The sequence below is a fragment of the Saimiri boliviensis genome, chromosome 1, assembly GCF_048565385.1.
Source record: "Saimiri boliviensis isolate mSaiBol1 chromosome 1, mSaiBol1.pri, whole genome shotgun sequence".
In the NCBI taxonomy this organism is placed as follows: domain Eukaryota; kingdom Metazoa; phylum Chordata; class Mammalia; order Primates; family Cebidae; genus Saimiri; species Saimiri boliviensis.
This window is the reverse complement of record NC_133449.1, coordinates 166252717-166277530: the sequence shown is the minus strand read 5'-3', so window position 1 is coordinate 166277530 and position 24814 is coordinate 166252717. Positions and strand designations below refer to the sequence as shown.

The 24814-nt window shown below is 38.9% G+C and overlaps 2 protein-coding genes across 7 annotated transcripts in view; one reads left to right on the top strand and one right to left on the bottom strand.

The window, feature by feature from the left end:
* PKD2L2 (polycystin 2 like 2, transient receptor potential cation channel) overlaps window positions 1–23247 on the bottom strand; it is a 37213-nt gene extending 13966 nt beyond the window's left edge. The window contains exons 1-9 of the mRNA XM_003933953.4: window positions 23160–23247; window positions 22355–22456; window positions 20383–20516; window positions 18359–18615; window positions 13796–14017; window positions 7324–7552; window positions 5851–6021; window positions 5095–5276; window positions 1079–1199 (exon numbers count right to left, since the gene is read on the bottom strand). Coding sequence (XP_003934002.1) covers window positions 1079–1199; window positions 5095–5276; window positions 5851–6021; window positions 7324–7552; window positions 13796–14017; window positions 18359–18615; window positions 20383–20516; window positions 22355–22456; window positions 23160–23190 — 1449 coding nt within the window. The 5' untranslated portion in view covers window positions 23191–23247. The remainder of the gene's footprint in view (window positions 1–1078; window positions 1200–5094; window positions 5277–5850; window positions 6022–7323; window positions 7553–13795; window positions 14018–18358; window positions 18616–20382; window positions 20517–22354; window positions 22457–23159) is intronic.
* A 107-nt stretch (window positions 23248–23354) lies between these two features.
* Window positions 23355–24814, top strand: part of KLHL3 (kelch like family member 3) — a 304443-nt gene continuing 302983 nt past the window's right edge. For 4 of the 6 annotated variants that reach the window (XM_074379902.1, XM_074379899.1, XM_074379898.1 and 1 more), the window contains exon 1: window positions 23355–23492. The gene's annotated coding sequence lies outside the window, so the exon portion shown is untranslated. The remainder of the gene's footprint in view (window positions 23493–24814) is intronic. The other 2 variants (XM_074379903.1, XM_074379900.1) reach the window with 1 other exon arrangement.

The following is a 24814-nucleotide window of genomic DNA, read 5'->3' as shown; positions in this document are numbered from 1 at the left end:
ATTGATTATATATACATAAATTCATATTACATAATGGAAGAAAATTTAGAATGATGTAATTTTGTGTTCATATGGGTGTTTTTTATTTGTTTTTGAGACAGGGTCTCAAAAATGTTACTCTGTCACCCAGGCTGGAATGCAGTGGTACAATCTCAGCTCACTGCAGCCTCTCCCTCCCAGGTTCAAGCGATTCTCCTGCCACCCAAGTAGATGGGATTATAGGTGTGCACCACCATTGCCTGGCTAATCTTTGTATTTTTAGTAGAGACAGGGTTTTGCCATGTTGCCCAGCTGGTCTCGAACTCCTGAGCTCAAGTGATCTGCCTGCCTTGGCCTCTCAAAGTGCTGGGATTACAGATGTGAGATACTGTACTTGGCCAAGGGTGTTTGTTGTTGGTGGTGGTGTTTAATTATAGAAGCTGCTTAAATTCACAGTCTTACTACAGCTCCTACAACTACTAATGTCCAGATAACACAAATGTAGAAAGGATATTCTTATCTTCACCAACCTACCTTTCACTGTGGCCCAGCTCTAGCTCTGTAACCCTAAGACTGTTGTCTGTCACCAGGGGATAGCTTCTGTGCCTGACAAAAAGTGTTTTCATGGAGGACAGTAACAATGCCTTGACTAGGAAGGCAAGGTTCCTGGTTAGGAAGGCTGTTCTGAGTGCATGTGAGAGATCCGTCCTGACAACTCCTGAAAACCACAACATGGTAAGCATTTAGCCCTAAGGGCCAAAAGCCATTGCAATCTGGGCAGAATAATAATGGGCAAATTCATAGCTCATGGCATGCACTGTCCCAGCCTGAAGAGACCTGGGACAGTCCAATTATTTATGTAAATGATTTAGCACATTCCCATCTAAAACACCCAGATGTTAACTACTGTGATTACATTCTCCATTAGACAACTTGAAAACAGTCACTGGACTAGTGAACCTGGATTACTAGGGATCCACACAATTCTTAATAAATGTAAAGTACAGCTGAGCAGAGGTAATAGTTTCTTCTAAATGAGTAATTTTATTTTGTATTCTAAAATGTAAGAAATGTAAAGAATATGTATGATCATTCTTACCAGCAGGACAAAGAACACAAAAAAGATGAAAGTGATGAAGTAAATGGGTCCCAAGATATGATTGGCTTGCTGAATACCAGCAAAATTAAAATCTCCAAGAACAATTCGAAATTGTGCAAATCTTTAATTAAAAGAAAGAAAAACATTAGAAAATATATTCCTTATGTACATACATGACAACTAATGGGATTACAAATGTCTCTAGGAGGATATCTAGCAGCATATGGCATATACTTTCTGATGTTAATTATGTTAGTACAGAGTTGTGTAAAATTGGTTGTAAAAAATTCCCCTAAATGAAGGACTTAAGGTACCTCAAGAGCTGAACAGGTAATGTAGGAAATGACTGCTTTTTCTTTTTTAGACAGAGTCTCACTCTGTTGCCCAGGCTGGAGTGCAGTGGCATGATCTTGGCTCACTGCAACCTCCGCCTCCCGGGTTCAAGCGATTCTCCTGCCTTAGCCTCCTGAGTAGCTGGGACTACAGGCACCCACCTCCATGCCCAGCTAATTTTTGTATTTTCAGTAGAGATGGGGTTTCCCCATATTGGCCAGGCTGGTCTCGAACTCCTGACCTCAGGTGACCCACCTGCCTCGGCCTCCCAGAGAGCTGGGATTACAGGTGTGGGTTACCATGTCTGGCTGAAATGACTGTTTTAATGAATGTGAACTCAGTGTGCACCTCTAACTTTTTTTTTTTTTTTTTTTTTTTTTTTCTGAGACAGAGTCTCATTCTGTCACCCAGGCTGGAGTGTTGTGATGCTATCTCGGCTCACTGCACCCTCTGCCTACCAGGTTCAAGCAATTCTCCTGCCTCAGCCTCCCAAGTAGCTGGGATTAAAGGCATGCACCACCACGCCTGGCTAATTTTTTTGTATTTATAGTAGAGATAGGGTTTCACCATGTTGGCCAGGCAGGTCTCAAACTCCTGGCCTCAAGTGATCCACCTGCCTTGGCCTCCCAAAGTGCCGGGATTATAGGCATGAGCCACTGCACTCAGCCCACCTATAACATTTGAACCTGAGATACCTGTTTACTAACTGGTTTTGGCAGTGGCCTCCTTGGCCGGCCATCTCTGTGCTTTTCTAAATATTAGAATGTAGACTTTGTTCAACAAGTGATTTATTCAGCTTGTAGAAAGTTTAGACCTAAGAGCTCTAAACTTTCTAATGTCAGTGTTTAATTTTTGCCTTAACCAACTTTTAAATTCTGATAAAATAGGAATACCAACAATTTGTCACTTGCTAGTAGTCTCAAATAAGTTCTGGTAATAAGACTCAACATGATCCTAAGGTTCATTTTACCTTCTTTGATGCCCTGGTTTGATATGAAATACCACCTAAAATATTTCAGACCTTGCTTTTTCTAATTTTAAAGATGGAAAATGAAGAAATTAAGACTTTGAGTAGCATAGTAGTAGCAAGTAGAATTAGAATTTTCTAACTTGAAAATCTTATTTTATATTCTCATTAATGTGCAATGGTGCACCAGACATATCAGGAATATCAGTTTAAATTATGTGTGTGTTCTTTATTTTATGAGGAAATTTGGAAAGTTGTTTTTTTTTTGTTTTTTTTTTGTTTTTTTTTTGAGACATTTGTTTCGCTTTTGTCACACAGGCTGGAGTGCAGTGGCAGGATCTTAGCTCATTGCACCCTCTACCTCCTGGGTTCAAGCAATTCCCCTACGTCAGCCTCATGAGTAGCTGGGATTATAGGCACATGCCACCATGCCTGGTTAAGTTTTTAGTAAAGACGGGGTTTCACCGCATTGGCCAGGTAGGTTTCAAACTCCTGACGTCAAGTGATCCACCCACCTTGGCCTCCCAAAGTGCTAGGATTACAGGTATGTGGAAGAAAATTTTTAATTGTATGGTGATAACTCTGTGTGATTGGTCAGTGAAAAGGGAGAAAGGTTGCTTGTCCCTTTTTGCTTTTGCCAATCACATAAATGGAGTAGAGAACTATCTATAATGAAGGAAGAAAAAGCATTCAAAGAAATGGGCTATTGGAATACTAGAACTCAGAGTTTTCCTAGGTTCCATCCTCGGTACCTAGCTAAGACCTGACCAAATCATACTTAAAGTATTTATCTTGCTTTTAATACTCGTTTGTAATGCGTTCCTACATAAGATAGAGAAAATAATGAATTGGAAGGAAACCAAGTCTCACCACAAATTAAATATTTTTTCTGGCATAGGAATATGTTTTAGTGTTTCTGCCATGATCTTTTATCTTTGAGTTGCTATTTTATAAAAAAAAGACAAACAATTTCTCATTCTTCTCTCCTGAAATTAGCTTAGTAACTAAACCTTCCATTCAGCCCTTTTCTATGAGGAAAGCGTTAAGATACTTCTGCTCTGTAAAGAATAATGAGAATGACAAAAACCGAAGCATTTACTGAATGATTATAATCTCATAAATACTGGAGGCTCCAAATACAATGTCTCTTTTCTTAATTGGAGCTTAGTTTATCCATTTGTTTCTTTTTTGCAACCTGAAAACAGTACCATGACACCTCAGCATAAAGGGTTATATTATCCTAAATGTTGGGATTATAGTTGCGATGGTACCCAGCCTAAACCTGTTTTAAAAATACGTGCTTGGCAGGTTAGCAAAGGACAATCAGGTCAATATCAGTAAAAGTATTAAGATGGAGTCCTCTAAAGAAAACATTTAAGATTTCTTTTGGCTGGGTGTAATCCCAGCACTTTTGAGAGGCCAAGGCAGGAGGATCGCTTGAGCTCAGGAGTTCAAGACCAGCCTGGGCAACATGGCGAAACCCCATCTTAAAAAAAAAATGCAAAAATTAGCTGGGTGTGGTGGCATGCCCAGCTACTTGAGAGGTTGAGGTGGGAGGATTGCTTGAGGGAGCTCAGGAATTTGAGGCTGCAGTGAGCTGTGATCATGTCATTGCATTCCAATCTGGGTGACAGAGTGAGACCCTGTCCCAAAAAAGAAAAAAATAAAGATTTCTCTTGCCCAGAGAATAAATACTATAGAGACATGGAGGCCGATTTCCATTATTTTAGGTAAAATAATCACTTCCAATGAAAAATTATTTTTCTATTTTTTTTTTTTTTTTTTTTGAGACGGAGTTTCGCTCGTTACCCAGGCTGGAGTGCAATGGCACGATTTCAGCTCACCGCAACCTCCGCTTCCTGGGTTCAGGCAATTCTCCTGCCTCAGCCTCCTGAGTAGCTGGGATTACAGGCACGTGCCACCATGCCCAGCTAATTTTTTTGTATTTTTAGTAGAGACGGGGTTTCACCATGTTCACCAGGATGGTCTCGATCTCTTGACCTCGTGATCCACCCGCCTCGGCCTCCCAAAGTGCTGGGATTACAAGCTTGAGCCATCGCGCCCGGCCTCTATTTTTTTTTTAAGATGGGGTTTCACCATGATGGCCAGGCTGGTCTTGAACTCCTGACCTCAGGTGATCCACCCACCTCGGCCTCCCAAAGTGCTAGGATTACAGGCGTGAGCCACCACGCCTGGCCAAAAATGAAAAATTATTTTTCTAACCTGACCTAGTAATAGCTTAAAAATGGACACCATAATCCATTTGGATCCTTCAATGCCAAACCCTAATTTGAGTGTGACAGATATTTAGCCATCCAAGAAAATATCAGCCAGGTGTGGGGGCTCATGCCTGTAATTCTAGCATTTCAAAGTTTAAAACCAGCCTGTGCAATATGATGAGACCCCCCTGCTACAAAAAAATAACAACAAAAAAATCAACCAGGCGTGGTGATGCACACTTGTAGTCCTAGCTACTTGGGAGGCTGAGGATTGCTTGAGTCAAGAAGTTTGAGTCTGCAATGAGCTATGATTACATCACTGCACTCTAGCTTAGATGACAAAGCAAGACCTTGTCTCAAAAAAAAAAAAAAGAAAAAAATCAAACTAAATTTAAATATATTAAAGCTTATATTACTACTTATCATAGAAGGTTAGACCTTTCCATTTTTTGTTAGAAAATATAGAAGATATAATTACATTTATACTAAGAGCTTACATGGAATTCTGAAAAGTGGAAAAGTCATCAACTTGTGATCCAAAAACAAGAAATCCTAACTGGGCATAAGCAAAGAATATTATAAAAAACATGATGGCAAATCCTACTATGTCTTTAATACAACGTGACAAGGTTGATGACAGTTGAGACATTGTCTTATTAAAGCTTATAAATCTGAATATCTGAAAAAGAACAAAGTTAATTGAAATAGGAGAATATCAAAGGTTATAGTTACTTAGAATAAATTAAATTAATTTCAGAAAAATTCTGCTTTGAATTACAGAAGATATTTAATGATAATCATAAGTGTTTGTGGATTTGTCAGCAATCATTACAAAGCCAAAGTTTTTTGGTTTTTGTTTTTTTTTTTGGGGGGTCACCCAGGCTGGAGTGCAGTGGGGGATCACAGCTCACTATAACCTCCACCTCCTGGGCTCAAGGGATCCTCCCTCCTCAGCCTCCAGAATAGCTGGGACTACAGGCATGCACCACCAAACCCAACTAATTTTTTTGGGTATTTTTTGTAGAGATGGGGTTTCACAGTGTTTACCAGGCTGGTCTAGAACTCCTAGGGTCAAGTGATCCACCCGCCTTGGCCTCCCAAAGTGTTAGGGGTACAGGTATGAGCCACTGCGCCCAGCCCAAACTACTTTTAAAATTACTTAATAGTTAAGAAAATAATTTTTCCCCATGGCTTTTTAATTTTTCATTAGCTATTACACTGTTGTATTATGTAATATAATAAAATATAAATACCTTTATCCATGCAAAAAAGATGGTAATAGCAATTATATTGTTGTAATAAATGTGCCAGTATGCAAGAAAATAGAAATCTGAATATTTTTCAGTACTTTTCAATAGCTGTCCAAGTAGGAGAAAAATTTGTATATTACAGTATATGTTGAAGGAAACAGCTACAAAACACAACTAAATGGGAAAATAAGAAGGGTTAAATTAGAGAATATCTCTACCTCTAAATATCTTACAGTCTATGAGAAAGCACACAAAAAAGTTCATCAAAAGTTTAACAAAGAGGGAGAGAAAGATAGGACATATGCTTTTACATAAATGGAAATTACCCTCAACTTATACAAGTTTAAGGTAGCATTAATTATTATGAAGTAGAAAAACATTAATTGCTTGGCCATCCTAACCTATCTAAATCTTTATTTTTTTGAGCCGTAAAACACAAATGTATAAAATGATTATGTAACTCTGAGACCATAAGGATTTCTGCTCTATATAATACCTAAAAGCTAAACATTTTCTACCATGTAATACTACAAGAAAAACAATTTACAATTACAAAAAATAAAACCTTCTGGAACCCTTTAACAATACTTTAAGAGAGGATTTCAGAACCAGGTTATTTTAGCTATTAGAGCTTTGTAACTGACATGAAAATTTTCCTTTGATTTTCCTTGACTGAAATGCTCAGATAAATATTTAATGCTATGTCCTTTGTAAGACATTAGTGGAGATCCCAGAGAGGTAGGTGGCGTACTTTCTGACTCTCAGAAACTTTCCATCTGGTTTTGGGAAACATGGCTTAAGTACTTGATTGGCTGTAATTAAGGGCCAATAAGGGTGAAAGATTAGATTGTATTAAGCCAGAAACATTGGTTCTTTGTTCCTAAGACCAAGCTCTTAACATTTGTCTAGGCCTGCCTAAATCTCTTTTTATTTCATTACATTCCATTGACTAGAACTGATAGTCTTTGGTGTTACTTTTGGGGACAACTTCCTCAATCCTGGTGCCCTCTGGACCCACAAGGTCCCCTTTGGCTGCTTACCCCTGTCAGTATTGTGCTTAGCCTTGTCATTTGTCTGTTTTTTCAAAATTTATTACGAGGAAGAAAATAGATTTAGGCAACATAGATCATTTTAAACAACCTTGCCCCAACAGACCCATGATTGGTGAAACTCAAGGCCCTGTAAGTAATACATTTTTTGAGTAGGGGTAGGGAGACTTACCGTGCACATTAAAGTATAATATTTCTGGAATCACCTTTCCCTGTAGGTTTATGCTGACCCTCCCAAGGACCAAATCAGAAGAAAATAGATCTCTCCCCTTTGGAGGCACACCATTATTAGTACTATTCCGGTTCATTTTAAGTTTGACACTTGTAGCTTTGAAAATAAGTCCTGGATGAAAAGAAGATTTTTTACACCTCCATTGGTAGGTTCAGATGTTATTCCCTTTAACCATACACATGAATATATACTCACCAGCAAAAGTAGCAGTTCTAGCCAGTTCCAAATACTTTTGAAATAGTCAGACTTAAATTCTTTTATTTTTTTGACTTCTTGTGTTGTGAAGACAAAAAGGAAAATACAAAATATGATTTCACAGGAAGCAATAAAATAATCATAGTAGCTAACATATCTGAGGAGCTTCACAGAGTAAAACTGCCATGAAGTAACTATTCCTCCAGTTGCAGGGAATTCTGCCACCAATCTGTAAAATCAGGTTTGTGAAAGCAGCTGTTCATTTCAAGCATTTGTATTTCAGTACTTAATGTGAAAATTTCAATCAATGATTATGTATACTTTAATAATAATCAGTTTTTTGTATAAAATGTTTCCTTGGGGAAACGGGTTCAATTTAAGCATCTTCTAGATTTACTTATTTCATAGGGGCTCCACTTTTTCTCTACCTGAATATTCACAGTGGTCAAAGACCAATGTAAAGGAGAAAGCAAGCTGCGATTTTTTTCCAGACATTCATTCTATTTTGTATTCAGCTTGCTTTTTCATAACTGGGAATATAATTTATGTCCATAGGAGAATGATATGTTCAAGAAAATGCTATACAGTTAGTTACTGTTATTAGTTAGAACTCTTCCCCAATATACATAATTTTTGAATACTTCAGAGGTAGGACATAAATTCTCCCTCTTTAGATTATCAGAAATGCTTCTTGCTTCTAAATGTCAAGGTCACATGTGCTACTAAAGCAAATGTTTTCTGTTGGATGCTGGATACAAAGATCTATGTACAAACAGAATTATATAAATTAATTCCAACACGACATATAAAAAGATTTTGAGGTTGTTCACTGTATTTCTGGTGTTCTCCTCAACTTCTGATAATTAAGAATTTGTGGTAATTTAAGGAACCAGCATTTCTATCACAATATTACAATTCCTACATAAAGATATTAGCAAATTTTATTGGTACTGTTATAAGGTTCTGCCAAAACAACAAAAACAAAACCTCAGTTAACAAAACTTATATCTTACACATAGTGAGTGAAGTGAAAGAAACTCAGCATTATGATCTGAAATGTAGACTAATAAAAAAGGGAAAATAAATAATATTGTTTAGTTCGCCTGATACTTGTACAAAAATGAAAATAAATGGATAAGGTGTAATTAGAAGCATAAGTAATATGCTTCTAAACGACTACTGATTAGATATACCAGTTAACACTTTCAAAATTTGCTGAAGTTTCTAAAAAATAACAGTTTAAAAGGTAACATAGAATAAGCATAAAATCAGTTAAGTCTAGAGGAAATCTAGACTTAACTGATATTACAAAGGCTTCTTCATATGACTAAAAGCCAGTTACCTCAATGCTTCCATTCTTGTTTAGAACATAAAAATAATTTGTACTCTTCACTTCATTCTGATCAGGACTGTTGGGAAGAGTGAATGAAGTTGGTAAAAAGCTCTGATTCTCTGAGAGAAAAGAACTTTAAAATAAAAGGTATAATATCCATTGGCTGCTTAAGGCAGTTCATTTGTTTTATTCCTTTTTACAAAGTTTTTTTTTTTTTTTTTTTTTTTTTTGAGACGGAGTTTCGCTCTTGTTACCCAGGCTGGAGTGCAATGGCGCGATCTCGGCTCACCGCACCCTCCGCCTCCTGGGTTCAGGCAATTCTCCTGCCTCAGCCTCCTGAGTAGCTGGGATTACAGGCATATGCCACCATGCCCAGCTGATTTTTTGTATTTTTAGTAGAGACAGGGTTTCACCATGTTGACCAGGATGGTCTCGATCTCTCGACCTCGTGATCCACCCGCCTCGGCCTCCCAAAGTGCTGGGATTACAGGCTTGAGCCACCGCGCCCGGCCCCCTTTTTACAAAGTTTAAAGGCCATGGTGTGTTTCACTCTCCCTGTTCCATAGGGAGCAAAATCCCCTAAACTCCAATTCCAATATTTCATTCAGAAAAAATGTAAGATTTATGAGAAAAAAGTGGTTCATTGATATTAAAATAATTTAACTTTTAGGTTCAGGGGTAGATGTGCAGGTTTGTTATTAGGTAAACTTGTGACTTGGGGGTTTGGTGTACAGATTATTTTGTCACTTGGGTACTAAGCATACTCCCTGACAGTGTTTTTTTTTTTCCTGAACCTCTTCCTCTTCCCACCCTCCTCCGTCAAGCAGGCCCCAGTGTCTGTTGTTCCCCCTTTTCTGTCCATGTGTTCTCATTATTTAGCTCCCACTTATGAGAACATGTGGTATTTGGTTTTCTGTTACTGTGTTAGTTTACTAAGGATGATGGCCTCCAGCTTCATCCATGTCCCTGCAAAGGATATGATCTTGTTTTTTTTTATGGAATAGTATTACATGCTGTATAGCAGATGCTGTTGTTGGTCTCTCTAGCAGTCATTATCCTTTTTTCTAACAGAATCCTAATTATATTCAGTGTTTCACCCATCCCCAGTTCACTTAGGGAAAGCTGACTAAATCCCCAGGCAGATCCAATCACAGTAATCCTTTGTTAATGTTTGATTCTAGAGCAAATCCTTTGCTAGTGCTTGATTCTGACTTCCATGTTGTTCAAAGATCAATCATATATTGAATTTAAAAAAAACATCTGAAGCCCTCACATCTGAACCCACCAATGAAGGAGGTATAAACCCTTATTAAGGTTTTTAATTTGTTCATGCTTGTGCTAAGATTAAAGTCATACGGTTTAAAATAAATATAACATAGGCTGACCATGGTGGCTCACTCCTGTAATCCCAGCACTTTGGGAGGCTGAGGTGGGTGGATTGCCTGAGGTCAGGAGTACGAGACCAGCTTGGCCAGCATGGTGAAACCCCACCTCTACTAAAAATACAAAAATTAGCCGGGCGCGGTGGCTCAAGCCTGTAATCCCAGCACTTTGGGAGGCCGAGGCGAGTGGATCACGAGGTCGAGAGATCGAGACCATCCTGGTCATCATGGTGAAACCCCGTCTCTACTAAAAATACAAAAGCTGAGGCAGGAGAATTGCTTGAACCCAGGAGGCGGAGGTTGCGGTGAGCCGAGATCGCGCCATTGCACTCCAGCCTGGGTAACAAGAGCGAAACTCCGTCTCAAAAAAAAAAAAAAATACAAAAATTAGCTGGTTGTGGTGGTGTGCGCCTGTAATCCCAGCTACTCAGGAGGCTGAGGCAGTAGAATCGCTTGAACCTGGGAGGCAGAGGTTGCAGTGAGCCAAGATCACGCCACTACACTCCAGCCTGGGTGACAGAGCTAGACTCCATCTCAAAAAAAAATAAATAAAATTGAAAATTAAAAAAATTTAAAAATTTAAAAAATGTAGTTCTGTCAATATGAAAAAGCAACATCACATTGTTTCATTATTTCAAAATTTAGGAACACAGAGATTACATACAATATGTTAGTTTTATATTGCTTAAGAATATATAGTCTTATTTCTTTCTGCAGCTACAAAGAGTTATCATTTAGTCTTAATACTTTGCTCCTCTAATCAGATTATTAAAATCTGTTGGTTTCCTTTCAACATGGCTTCTTTATAAGTAACTCATTTTTGTCTCAAGAATGAACAATTTAAATTTCAATGTGTAATAGCAGGCAGCATTCTAAAAATGTTAGAGCCTGCGGTATATTACAAAAATGGCTCCAGTTCTTTACATCTTTTCGCCTGGCCTGTCACCCAGGAAAGTGTGCACTCTCCTAGTCCTTGATGCTAGACTCAATCATGTGAATTGCTTTGGCCAATAGGATGTTAACATGTATGATGCAAGCAGAAACTTGAAATGAGTTCGTATATTAGAACTTGCTCTTTGGGACCTCTACAACTGCCATGAGAAGGACATGCCTGGACTAACTTGGACCCAGGAGAAGGATGAGATACATGTAGAGCAGAACCAACTCACAGACGCATGTGTGAATCCTGCCAAATGGCAGCTATATTGGCAAGCCTAACAGATCAGTCAAGCCCAGCTGGATCAACTGAACTCTATAAACAAATAAGAAGTATTTATTGTAAGCCACTACACTTGGGGGTGGTTTGTTACCTAGCAAAAGCTAAATACAAGACCTAACTTGGATCTCAGCTCTTTACATCTGAATCATTTAGGAGGTTTTGGTTATAACCAAAAACCCCAACTTAAATTGGCTTAAACAATAAATTTATTTCTGTCACAAAGCAGCAGTTTCAGAGATACAGCAGACACCCTTTGTGGTAAGTTCACGGAGCTAGCTCCATTTCTTTGAGATAGTTTCAGTTTTGCCCTCTGTGTTAGCCATATCTTACGCTTCCCCAAAATGATTGTGTTCAACCAGCAGCTGTGATTATATGTCATTGATGGCAGTAAGGAGACAGCACCAACCAAAGAGAAAAAAAAAATTATTCCCGTTAGTCTGATTGGGTTACCTCAGGTCACCTCCCTAACCTGGACCATGCTAATTGATTTATGCCAGGCCAAGCTCACTGCACTCTAGCCTGGGCAACAGAGCGAGACTCAGACTCAAAAAAATAAATAAAATAAAATAATAATAATAATAGGGAAAAGAAAATATATTTACTATTCATTAAGTGAGTCTTCATAATGATCTTTATCCTAGTCACCTTCATACTGAGTAGGCTGAGGAGGAAGACCGGGAAGAGAAAGGTTGGGTCTGGCTGTCTCAGGGGTGGCAGAGGCAGAAGTGGAGGAGGTGGAAAGGGAGGCAAGAGAGGCAAGCACATTTAGTGAAACTTTACAGATTTTACATAGTAATTTCTCTCTGAAAAATGTTTCTACACAGTACCAGTCCTTCCACCCTTTGCTTTAGTTTCTGTGCCTGTATAATCGAAGGGCCTGTGTCATAAAAGAAGTCAAAAGCAGTCTTGAATAATTGGAACCCTTCTCCAGATGTCTAATAGCCATTTGTTTTCTGTTCTGCTTCTGCATTTTCTTTCTCATCATCTGGCACTGGTTTGGAAGCCCCATCTCCATCAAGGCATATTCTGTTAATTCCTCTGGTGTGGTGTCTATTAGCTCTTGATTTATCCATGACCAGTATCCTGAAACCCTTTACCCTCCCACATTTTCTTTGCCATACCCTCCACATTTCTTTCATAATTTCTTTGATTGTCTCTGTCATAAATCCTGTGGAGTCGTGCACATCTGAACACAATTTTCTCCAGTGGGAATTTATTGTTTCAGGTTTGATGGCTTCACGGCTTTTTAAAAATAACAATGATGGCATCTTCAATAATGGAATCCTTCCACACTTTCATGATTTCTGTTGGGGTTCTCTTCTGTAGTGTCGACAATCCTTTCTTTGGAGTAAAGTACTGTGTGTTATCAGCCTTAAAAGTCCTCATGATCCCCTGATCTAGATGTTGTGTTTGGGGATAAGTGAACCACTGGAAAAAGCATCAATGGAACCAATCCAGAGAAACAGTTTTTGTTGTCCAGGCTTTCTTGTTGTACAACCAAAAGATTGGAAGCTGGTATTTATCTTTTCCCTTAAAGGTTAGGGGGTTAGCAGTTTTATAGATAAGGGTAGTCCTGATGATAAACCCGACCTTAATTTGCACAAAACATTACAGTTGGCCTATTTCTTCCTGCCTTAAATCCTTGTGCTTGCTTCTCTTCCTAATAAATGTTCTTTGTAGCTTTTCCCCACCCCCAGGGCAATGATCTTTAGTCTCTGGATTCATTTATCTTGAAATAGTGGGCAACTTTAGCTGCGGACATCAATTTATGATACATAACAAGTAATTAAACTTTCTCTTGTAATGTCATGACATTTCTCTGCTTCACGGGAGCATCCCCAGTATCACTAGTGGCACTTTGTATGGGTCCCATGGTGTTATTAAAGGTTCGTGATATTGCACTAGATGTGATAAAAAACACACAAGAACTATGAGAGATCATTTTTTTCCTGAGATATGCAATTTACTGGAGAGATGAACAGCTTATGTGAAGGTGAGATGAACTGCTTATGTGAAGGTGGTGAACATCACACAACACTTTAAATGGCTATAACACTAGAGTTCACTGCAATAGCAACAGGAGATGGCTACAAAATTATTACAGTAGTACAGTGTGTACTCTAGTTAATTTTATGCAGTTATGATTTAGTGTTGCATCTTTACATTTGTTTATATTTTTCTTGACTACAAATGGCGACATGTTTGTGTGCATAAGTTTTTGACAGATTTTAACTTATAATAGATTCGTATATATTTTATGATAGTAAGTGATAAAATAGATAAGTACCTGTATTTTATTCATTCATAACATACTTAACTTTTTCTTAATTTTCAGTATTTCTAGGCTACATGGTTTGGGAATTTTTTTCAGATTGTCAGAAAGGTCCCAAAATTTTTCCAATATATTTACTGAAATCCATATCTAAGTGGAACCTGTGTAGTTCAAACTCATGTTGTTCAAGCGTTGACTGTACTAATAAAGAAGTTTTGTAGGCCACTGACCACTGTCTATGAAAAAAAAAGTTCTGAGTCACTCACCTGATAATACAAAACAGATTTACATTAGCATTATATAATGAAAAATCAATAAAAATAACTCTGGTCCCTCTTGTGATCCAGTTGTTCAGTCGAAGGTCAATGAACTTGTTTTTTGTTTCAGATTTTAATTTTGATAAAGTGAAAATATATCCCCCATTTTGGTAAACACCAAGAAATCCCCAGTGCCAAGGGGAGTTGGTATTAGAAGTAGAGTACCTCCATCTGTTAGACATAAAAAGAATAATGGTGAAATGAGAAAGCCCAGCTGAGAAGTATTCTAAGAATTTAAGTTAATCTTTGTTCAAAAGTAGTAGTTTTTTGGCCTGGTGTGGTGGCTCACACCTGTAATCCCAACTCTTTGGGGGGCTGAGGCAGGCAGATCCCTTGAGCCCAGTAGTTCAAGATTAGCCTGGGCAATGTGGTAAAGCCCTATCTCTACAAAAAAATACAAAAACTAGCCAGTCATGGTGGCATGTGCCTGTAGTCCCATCTACTCAGGAGGCTGAAGTAGGAAGATTGCTTGGGCCCAGGAAATTGAGCTGCAGTGAGCTGTGATCGTACCACTGCTCTCCAGCCCAGGCAACAGAGCCAGACCCCATCTCAAAACAAACAAACAAACAAAAAAAAAACAAAAGTAGTAGTTTTTAAAAAAGCAGTAGTAAATTCATAAGTATTATGGTAATTTTAAAGCAAGACAATGTGTTAAGGATTAAGTTCGAAGGATTAATATTTAATTAAATTTAATGTATTCTTTTTAATGCTTATGGTAGGCAACACCACTGGACTAGGTGCTATGAGAAAATTTTTCAAAAATCCATAATTTTTCAATAATTATCTGGGCATGGCAACATGTGCTGGGACCACACCTGGCCAGAAGTACCTATGTTTTAGTGAAACTTCCATAGTTGTATTTTTGAGTGTTTTCCACACATGACATTTTTTTTTTTTTTTTTTTTTTGAGACAGAGTTTCGCTCTTGTTACCCAGGCTGGAGTGCAATGGCACAATCTCGGCTCACCGCAACCTCCGCCTCCTGGGTTCAGGCAATTCTCCTGCCTCAGCCTCCTGAGTAGCTGGGATTACAGGCACACGCCACCATGCCCAGCCAATTTTTTGTATTTTTAGTAGAGACGAGGTTTCACCATGTTGACCAGGATGGTCTCGATCTCCTGACCTCGTGATCCACCCGCCTCAGCCTCCCAAAGTGCTGGGATTACAGGCTTGAGCCACCGTGCCCGGCCTCCACACATGACTATTAAGTGGAATCTGTTATGCCAGCTGTCTACTAGCTTCCAAGTTTTGTTTTTAATTAGTGATTTTACATTTTAGACAAGTACAAATTGATCCTTTTTTCATTGTTGAAGATTAACAGATATTAACTTACAACTTCAGTAAAGTATAGAGATAGTAAAATAAACCCAATTGATAGTGTTAATTTTGGTATTTAATAAAGTATTTGTACTTATTATGAGAATCTGGAATATAAAAATAACTAAAAGATTAGATTCCAATTTAAAATATGTAAATAATTACTTTATCTTGTAATTTTGGGTTGAAAGAAAGTGAATAGTACTATAATAGTTAAGAGAATGGGCTGGGTGCTGTGGTGTACACCTATAATTCCAGCACTTTGGGAGGCTAGGGCGGGTGAATTGCTTGAGCCAGGAGTTCCAGACCAGCCTGGGCAGCATGGTGATATCCCATCTCTATAGGAAATACAAAATTATCTGGGTGTGGTGGCATGTGCTTGTAGTCCCAGCTACTTGGGAGGCTGAGGTGGAAGGATTACTTGAACCCCGGAAGTCAAGGTGGCAGAGAGCTATGGTCTTCATTGCACTCCAGCTTGGGTGACAGAGCAAGACCCTGTCCCCCACACCCAAAAAAAAGAGGTATCATCATACTTATGAATTTATTAGATTTATAAGAATCATACAAGTCCTTAAGAACACTCAAAACTCCTACAAATAAGAAACAAACAGAAAAACCCGGCAATGATTAATCCTGGGAGTTCAAGAGAGGTTTTTAAGAAAGGAAATATAATCATGTTGCTTTCTTAAACTCTTAAAAAAAAAGGAAATATAATCAGATCACTCATATTTATAACATAAACATTGACTAATGATTGACAATAATTATGATGTAACTATACTGAGAGGCTAAGAGGAACAGAAATAATGTGTGCAGAGGGGGTAGCAATAAGAGAGCTATATGACAGATCACCTTCCATGATAGAAAAACAATAGAGGCCAGGTGCAGTGGCTCATGCCTGTAATCCCAGCTCTTCGGGAGAGCAAGGCAGGAGGATTACTTCAGGCCAGAAATTCGAGATCAGCCTGGGTAACACAGAAAGACCCTGTTTTTACAAAAAGTGGAAAAAAAAAAAAAACAAACTAGTCAGGAATGTTGCTATATGCCTGTAGTCCTAGCTGCTACTCAGCAGGCTGAGGCAAGAGGATTGCCTGAATCAGGAGTTTGAGGCTGCAGTGAACTATGATTACACCACTGCATTCCAGCCTGAGCAAGAGAGTAAGATTCTGCCCCTGAAGAAAAAGAAAAAAACAAAAACAAAACATAACTGTAAGATCAAGTATAAGGTAGCAGTATAAGGATGTTATTTAAAAAGAAAAAGTATATACTAGAAGAAACAACTGTAAAAGAGCTAAAAGTAATTGCTTCTGGAGAGTGGAAATTATGAGTAGAAAAGGGTAGACCTTCATAAATATTTGCATCACTTTAATAAATACTAAATTCCAAAAAGGTTTATTCTCTTCCATATTTTATATATATAATTATAATATAGATATAATTATATATTATATATAATTATATATATAATATGGAAGAGAATAAAAAATCATTTATATAATTATATAATTATAATTATATATTATATATTATAATTATATATGTAATAATTATATGGAAGAGAATAAAAAATTATATATTATATATTATATATTATATATAATTATATATGTATAATATATAATCATAAAAATATATAAAAATATAAAATAGAAATATAAAATATAAAAATATATATATATATATTTTTAGACTGAATCTTATACTGTTGTCCAGGCTGGAGCACATTGGCATGATCTCAGTTCATCACAACCTTTACCTTCTGGATTCAAGTGATTCTTGTGCCTCAGTCTCCTGAGTAGCTGGGACTACAGGCGCCTACCACCATGTTTTGTTTTTAGTAGAGATAGAGTTTCGCCATGTTGGCCAGGCTGATCCCAAATTCCTGACCTCAAATGATCTGCCTTCCTCAGCCTCCCAAACTGCTGGGATTACAAGCATGAACCAATGATTTTCATACAGCTCTAAAAGCACAAAGTGAGTAGCACTGATTCCACCAGCTTCTGTGTCAAGGAGAGGTAGTGCCAGTGGCATTGGGTTTACACATTTTCTTTCTTTCTTTCTTTTTTTGGGACAAGGTCTCCCTCTGTGATCAAAGCTTGCTGCAGCCTCAACCTCCTGTGCTTAAGTGATCCTCCTGGCTCAGATTCCTGGGTAGCTAGGACTACAGGTTAGTGCCATCACACCTGGCTAATTTTTAAATTTTTTTGTAGAGACTGGGTCACAGTATGTTGCCTAGGCTACTCTTGAATTCCTGGCCTCAAGTAATCCCTTCTCGGCTTCCTAAAATGGTGGGATTACAGGTGTGAGCCACCACGCCCAGTCTCACATTTTCAATATAAAATGTACACGAGTCTACACCAGCACTAGCTTCAGTCACTTTGAAACACAGTGGCCAGGCTGGGTGCGGTGGCTCATGCCGGTAATTCCAGCACAAGGTCAGGAGTTCGAGACCAGCCTGGCTAACATGGTGAAACCCCGTCTCCACGAAAAATACAAAAATTAGCCGGGTGTGGTGGTATGCACCTGTAATCCCAGCTACTCAAGAGGCTGAGGCAGGAGAATTGCTTGAACCTGGGAGGCAGAGGTTGTGGTGAGCTGAGATTGTGCCACTGCATTCCTGCCTGGGTGACATAGTGAGACTCCTTCTCAACAAAACAAAACAAAACAAAACACCCCATAATGGCCATAAGCATCTTTGGCAAGCATCATCAGATGCAGTCCCTGTACAGCATAACTGCCCCATTTTAGTAGGGACAGTAAAGAAAAAATCACTGAAGGAAGGCAGAGTGAGAGAGGAGAGAAGTGACAGAGCACATCTAAGACACCCACTAAGGATCCTGAATTGTCCTGGGGATGTGTTGTGGGCATCTTGCCACAGCCAGAAAAGCAGATTAATTGACCATTTTAGAAGCAAAAATTGATGCTTTGCCCTGTGTCGAATATGACTAAGCACTTCATATACCAAAGTCAGAAAAAAGAAGACACTTTGCATCCTAAAATAAACAAAAATAATAGGTTCACCTTTCCTTTTCTAAACACTATTATCTCCAAATCTTCCTTCTTTTTTTTTTTTACTACTGTTGAAACAATCTCCTTATCCTTCCCGGCCCCATCTGGCGTTACTTGGAAAACACATATCTAAAAGATACAATGGTAAATGCTAGAAAAAATTACAGTATAATTTTATGCTACTTACTCACTATTACTTGTAAGGCCAAAGTTAGAGAGGTCTTCATTTGCAGAAGTGTATTTGCCATAACATTCGCTTATCAAAGACTGAAAAGATGAATAGACTTTGCATGTGTTGTTGCGGACTTTTAGTTGACGAACTCTGGGGACTCCTAGAAGTATGTTCTCATAGTAGATGCGACTGCTGTTCTTCAAATCATACAGCTGATGGCTGTTGTACCATGAATCCCAGTACAGACCTTCCAAAAGGGGTCCTTCCATAAACTTCATATAGAAAAATAAATGTCATGGAAAAAATATCTTCATGTCAATAGAATCTACATTCATAACATTATGCATAAGAGATTTTGAGTATGAAAATTAAACTGTTGACCAAGCCATCATTAATGGTAATGCTAATGAAGCTACTTCGGATGGTTAACACTCATTAAGCATGTACTGTGTACTAGGCCTTGCTCTAAGCACTTGACGAGCATTAACTCATTGAATCCCATAGCCCTTCTTCTCTCCTTATATGAGTAAATTGAAAATTTTCTTCCAATACATGAGTATCAGAGCTGGTCATAGCCATACATCATGACTTCACCCCAAAGATGTCTGTACATCTCCTCCCAACTCTCCTCCTCAACTCTGGCCATGGTGCCTCCAACTCCAGGCTCTGCCCCTTGCTGCTCGTTCTGAGATCCCAAGCCCAGGGTTCATTTATTTCCTCCTTTTGTCTTCTCTGCCACTAGCCACATACATGCTTCAGATAACACAGTAACAAAGTGGCAGGGTGACCTCTACTTCTTTTTTTATTCTTTCCTATTTCACCTAACCAGCTAGGATTATTTAGCCATCTCACACTTGCCCTCTCACTTTCAAGAAATGACCCTGTCTCCTTGATAAGTTTCAAAATCCGGTACAGCATTCATGATATGATCTTTGTCCAATTCATAATTTGGCCTTTTCCACCTCATCTTCCACATGCCCACAATACCAAACATAGCTCCACATGCAGAATTACTTATAGAACATATTGTTCCTTTGTCCTAAAATATCCATCCCTGATTCATCCTTCAAAATGCAACTAAATTGTCATCACCATTGGAAGCCTTCTCTAACTGCCTTGTTCTTATATGCCCCAATGTGCATATGCCAGGTTTTGTGTCCTGGGACAGCTGAAACTGCTGTCCCCTTAACTGTTCTTTCCTCATAATGTGAGCATGTTGTTACGTTAAATGTAATGGAAAAAGCAAGTCTATTCCAATGCTGAAGGAATGATTCCCTTACGTAAGTAAAAACACCATGATATTCTTATATGTACTTTTTGTTATATACTGAATATTACTGAAACACAAATACACAGTAAAAGGTTGTATGCCAAAACCACATGTATTACACTGTCTGGGCAATTAAAGAACTTTTTAAGAGTATATTTCACTATACAAAATTATAGACTGACTAGATCTTAACCCTCACATAAGATGCAAGTCTTCTATTTAACAAATGAAATGAGAATGTTTAAAAAAAAATCAATTTTTTTTTTGACGGAGTCTTGCTCTGTTGCCCAGGCTGGAGTGCAATGGTGGAATCTTGGCTCACTGCAATCTCCGCCTCCTGGGTACAAGTGATTCTCCTGCCTCAGCCTCCACAGTAGCTGGGATTACAGGTGCCCACCACTACACCCGGCTAATTTTTATATTTTTTAGTAGAGACAGGGTTTTACCATGTTGGTCAGGCTGGTCTCGACCCTCCTGATCTCAGGTGATCCATCCGCCTCAGCCTCCCAAACCAAAGTGCTGGGATTTCAGGTGTGAGCCACCATGCCTAGCCCAAAAAATCAATTTTTAAAAAATTACAAGAATAGTATCACAATGAGAACATAGGCTCTCAATAAACACTTACTTGTTGGTTGTTTCTAATGGTTTAAAGAAATGATATTTATTTTTACTTGTTTCTTCAAAAGATATTCATTGGGTACTCACTATGTATGCCAAGAGTTCATGGACTACCTAAATCTACTTCATCCACAGTCACATGATACTTTACCTTCCAAAAATCAGTTATGCTGCGAATAGACTTAAAGTTGGTTCTTTCTTCACCAGGCACAGAAGTGTCCAAAAATAGAGATGACATAACTTTGTTTAAGTAATACGTATGTGGGTTTACCATCCCAAAAGTCACTAAGGAGAAGAATTTTTTGTTTAAAAAAATTGTTTAATAATTTACATTTAAAAACTTATCAGGATTAAAAATGTTCTATTTTGTTCTCAATTTTGTTTTGAAAATTAAACTTTATTATATATTCTTCAGATTTTTCTTTATGCATACACATTTATAAAGAAAATAAATTTATTTTTATAAAAATGAGGAGACATTATACACACTATTCTGCAAGTTGGCTTTTTCTCTACATGAGAGTAAGGCAGTATAGTACGGTGAATGGTTAAGGTTATAAAGACTTTAAATTCAGACAGATAAGGGTTTGAGTCCCATTACAGGGATAGTATCTCTTACCTCCTAGTTTTGTTGTGAGAAGTGAGATGATGCACATAGAACATTTAAAACTGTTTTGGCACATGAGTTTTTAAAAAATATTAACTAGTGGCTGGGTGTGGTGTCACACCTGTAATCTCAGCACTTTGAGAGGCTGAGGTGGATCACTTGAGGTCGGGAGTTCAAGACCAGCCTGACCAACATGGTGAAACCCCATCTCTACTAAAAATTTACAGAATTAGTCGGGTGTGGTGGCACAGGCCTGTAATCCCAGCTACCTGGGAGGCTGAGGCAGGAGAATCACTTGAACCCGGGAGGTGGAGGTTGCGGTGAGCTGAGATCATGCCAATGCACTCCAGCCTGGGTGACAGAGTGAGACTCTATCTCAAAAAAAAAAAAGAAAAAAAAATCATATTATAAATGGAGATTCAGGTTGCTTTCTTTATTATATATAAACAAGTGTTCTTTAAAAACCTCTGAATAACAAGATGATATGTAATCTTTTAATTTTTAACATTTTCAAATGTTCTGTAGTAAGCATGTAGTTTTCATAACTAAGCTTTTATAAAGCAGTCTAAGATATCTTAATTTATAAAGTTGGCTACAGTTCTTTTTTCTTTTTCTTTTTTTTTTCTTGAGACAGGGTGTCAGCCTGTCCTGTCACCCAGGCTGGAGTGCAGTCACTGCAGTAAAAGCTCACTGCAGCCTGGACCTCCTGTGCTCAAGCAGTCCTCCACCTCAGCCTCCTGGGTAGCTAGGACTACAGGTGTGTGCCACCATACCCGGCTAATTTTATAGTTGTCTTTTTAATCAAGATGGAACTCGAACTTACCCCTACACCACCAATTAATTACTTAATTGCTATACAATTTCCAGTGTGTAGCAAATAGCAACATGAGATAAATTCGTGCTTTCATCAACTGTATATTGGGTGGCCATAAAGACAAACGCTCTTTAATACTCCTCTTCACATATTAAGCCAATGCTATTGACCCACAGATAGGTGGAATGCAGGTTGAGATGTTTTCCCAGTCCTTCCTAATGATTTGCATTGACTCAGCACAAACATATATATTTTTTTAACTGCATTAGGTCAGTGAAAAGAACTAAGCTAATGGCAGACACCAAGATGAACTTTGGCCTCATTTGTACATTGATTTATAAAACTCAGTTGATGTGTCTATATGACTCTCAACAAAATAAACTTGCAGTTGCCAGCCCAAGGGATGAATTATGTTCTGGATAGAATTGCCAAATGAAAGGAATAATTATATTCAATCAATATTGACTATGGAAGCTTCTTATATATGCGATGTAAAATTTTGCCCCTTAAGAACTGGAAATAGTCAATTTCTAAATGAAATGAATCTAAATGAATTTAAGATTATGTGTAAACTGTGTCACTATATTTTGAGTTTTAGTAGCCTCACAGCTTAAGGTTTTGAAGTCTTTATGTTTTATTTTTCATCTCCACATTTTAACTTCTTAGTTCAAACAGCATCTTTATTTATATCCGTGTACTTACATATACATAGGTTTATTAAAAAAATAAAGTAGAGTAACAACTCCTGAAGTGTGGTTCTAATTTCTACATCCTTTCTGTAATGCAGCTTATGTTTCGAAGTCCCTGTGAGATATAAGACAAAATTTTTCCTTACATTATTATGTAATTTGTAATGTTTTTAAGTGACAATAATGGAAAAACCACAACCACTTTTAGTCATTACATTGAGAGGAGGAAAGCTCCAATAGCTTCTAGCTATTTTTCAATTCTTAGTTTTACGAGGCAGGGATAATTACTAAATTTTCCCATCAGGGTAAGCGGGTCGTCATTTTTTGACTATATACTATTAATAACAGATTTTATATCATGATGTCTTCTCACCAGTCCTGTCTTAAGATGAAAAAGCAAATTACAAAACAAGCAAAACCCCTCATCTGTCCTAACCGTTTTCTCCACCCTCAATACTGCTCCTTGGGAAGGCTGGAGGGGGAAAGAGCGCCCCGGCTTGAATTCTGTCAAGGTCACGATTCCCCAGATCAACAAAGGACTTTAGAGACCGGCCTAGCGACGGCCACTAGACAGCAGGTGGCAACGCCCATCTCGAGCCTCCGGCAAGAGGGGAGTGCCACGGCGCCCAGGGATTCAGTTTTCCCGTCGGTGCAATGGGACCATCTGTCCCTCTCCGTTTCTCCAGGGGAGGCTGTGAGGGCTAAAGGTGTCGCCGGTCACATCTCTCACATGAATTTGGGGCCGCAGAGTTCCTTCCAGGGTGTCTGGAATTGCCATACCGCCCCTGTCCCTCCCACTCCTTAGGAGCATCCCTCACCGCCTCGGTGCCAACGCGACGCCTCAGCCATGGAGGACCCAGACAGCACCGCCGGTTCGTCCGCCCGACGCCGCGGCGCCTGCGCGCTAGTCTTCCGGAGCGCGCTGCTCGGCTCTGACGCCTGCGCGAGGCCCCAGCTCCTCCTGGGCTGCGAGCGACTCGACGAGTCGCCACCGCGGCTGCGCGGCAGGGTCTGGTGTGGAGGGCCAGCTTCTGGAAATAACCTGGCTGTGGGCCTAAAAATCGCAGTCACTCATTATCACGGGCTTCTCTTTCTCGAATGTCTTTAACATTTATCGCCTTGTTTAGTCTCCGCGTCCACCTCCGTGAAAGGTAGGTATTTTTGTCCTCATTTTAGGCCTGCAGAAACCGAGACGCTGAGAAATGAAATAATTCACTGAAAGTTGGGGCCAAGTCTGTTGGATGCCCAAGCCTGAATGCCTAACCGTGACCCCACACTGCTGCTGCTGCTACTTACAGAAACTGGTTATTAACCGAGAGGTGTTGCAGGAAGTAGCTTCCACTCCCCTGCCCCACCCGATGTTAAAATAGATGAAAAACCCTGCAGTGATTATGTGAAAGGGCAGGCGAAAACGAGTCCTTGGGAGGCTAGACCCACATCTGACCCAGAAGCTTTGCAAAGATGAGAAGGTTGGTAAACCAGCTATAGAAAAGGCCAAACTAATTAGGCTGTAAATTAAGGCAGCCAAAAGCCCTCTAGCATGTAAGACAGGACGGATTCTTGTGTTGATAAAAAGGAAAATAAAATGGAATCCAGTCCAAAGGCTCCAGGAAAACCTGCAAAGAAAACCACTACATAGTTTTAAAGTAAAAGATAAAGCCACTTTTGTTATTTCCCTGAAAGAGATGTAGACTGATGTCGATAAATGCTGTTTTATGTGTAGATAAAAAGCAAAACTAGGCCACACAGTAGTGAGGGTCAAAAACTACCATTGATAAGAGGAACAGGAGAGGCCTCGCAAAAGGCTGACAGCCAGTGAACTAGAAGAAACTAGAGGCCTGAGGAAAAAAAAGAGCCTTAGAATAGTTTTAACAAAAGGATTTGGGCTTTCCCGTACTGGGAGTCTCAGCTGCTCACAAAATTATGCTTTCTAATGTAACAGGTTATCTGAAATTGAAATTATTGGAGGAAAAACACCCATATATAGGCATTACATGATAATAATTTTATTTTATTTTTAAGACAGGGTTTCACCGTGTTGGCCAGGCTGGTCTTGAACTCCTGACCTCAGGTGATCCCGCCCGCCTCGGCCTCCCAAAGTGCTGAGGGCCTCCCAAAGTGCTGAGGGTACAGACGTGAGCCACCGCCACCGGCCGATAATAATTTTAAAAGATGCAGTCTCGCTATGTTTCCCAGTCTGGCCTCAAATTAAGGAATCCCCAGCTCAACCTCTCCGAGCAGCTGGGACTACAGGACTGTCAAGTTTACATTAACTATGAGAATTAAGCAGGCAACCTCTGGAGACCATTCTTACTCCTTTATATTGTTCCAATTTTAGTATATGTGTTGCTGAGGCAAGCATGAGACTATTCTTATTCCTTTGAGCATAACAGACCAAAAAATCCTGAAGAATTAGAGACCTATTTGGTTAAAACAAAATCATAATTCAGTAGATGCAGTCATAATTTATTGT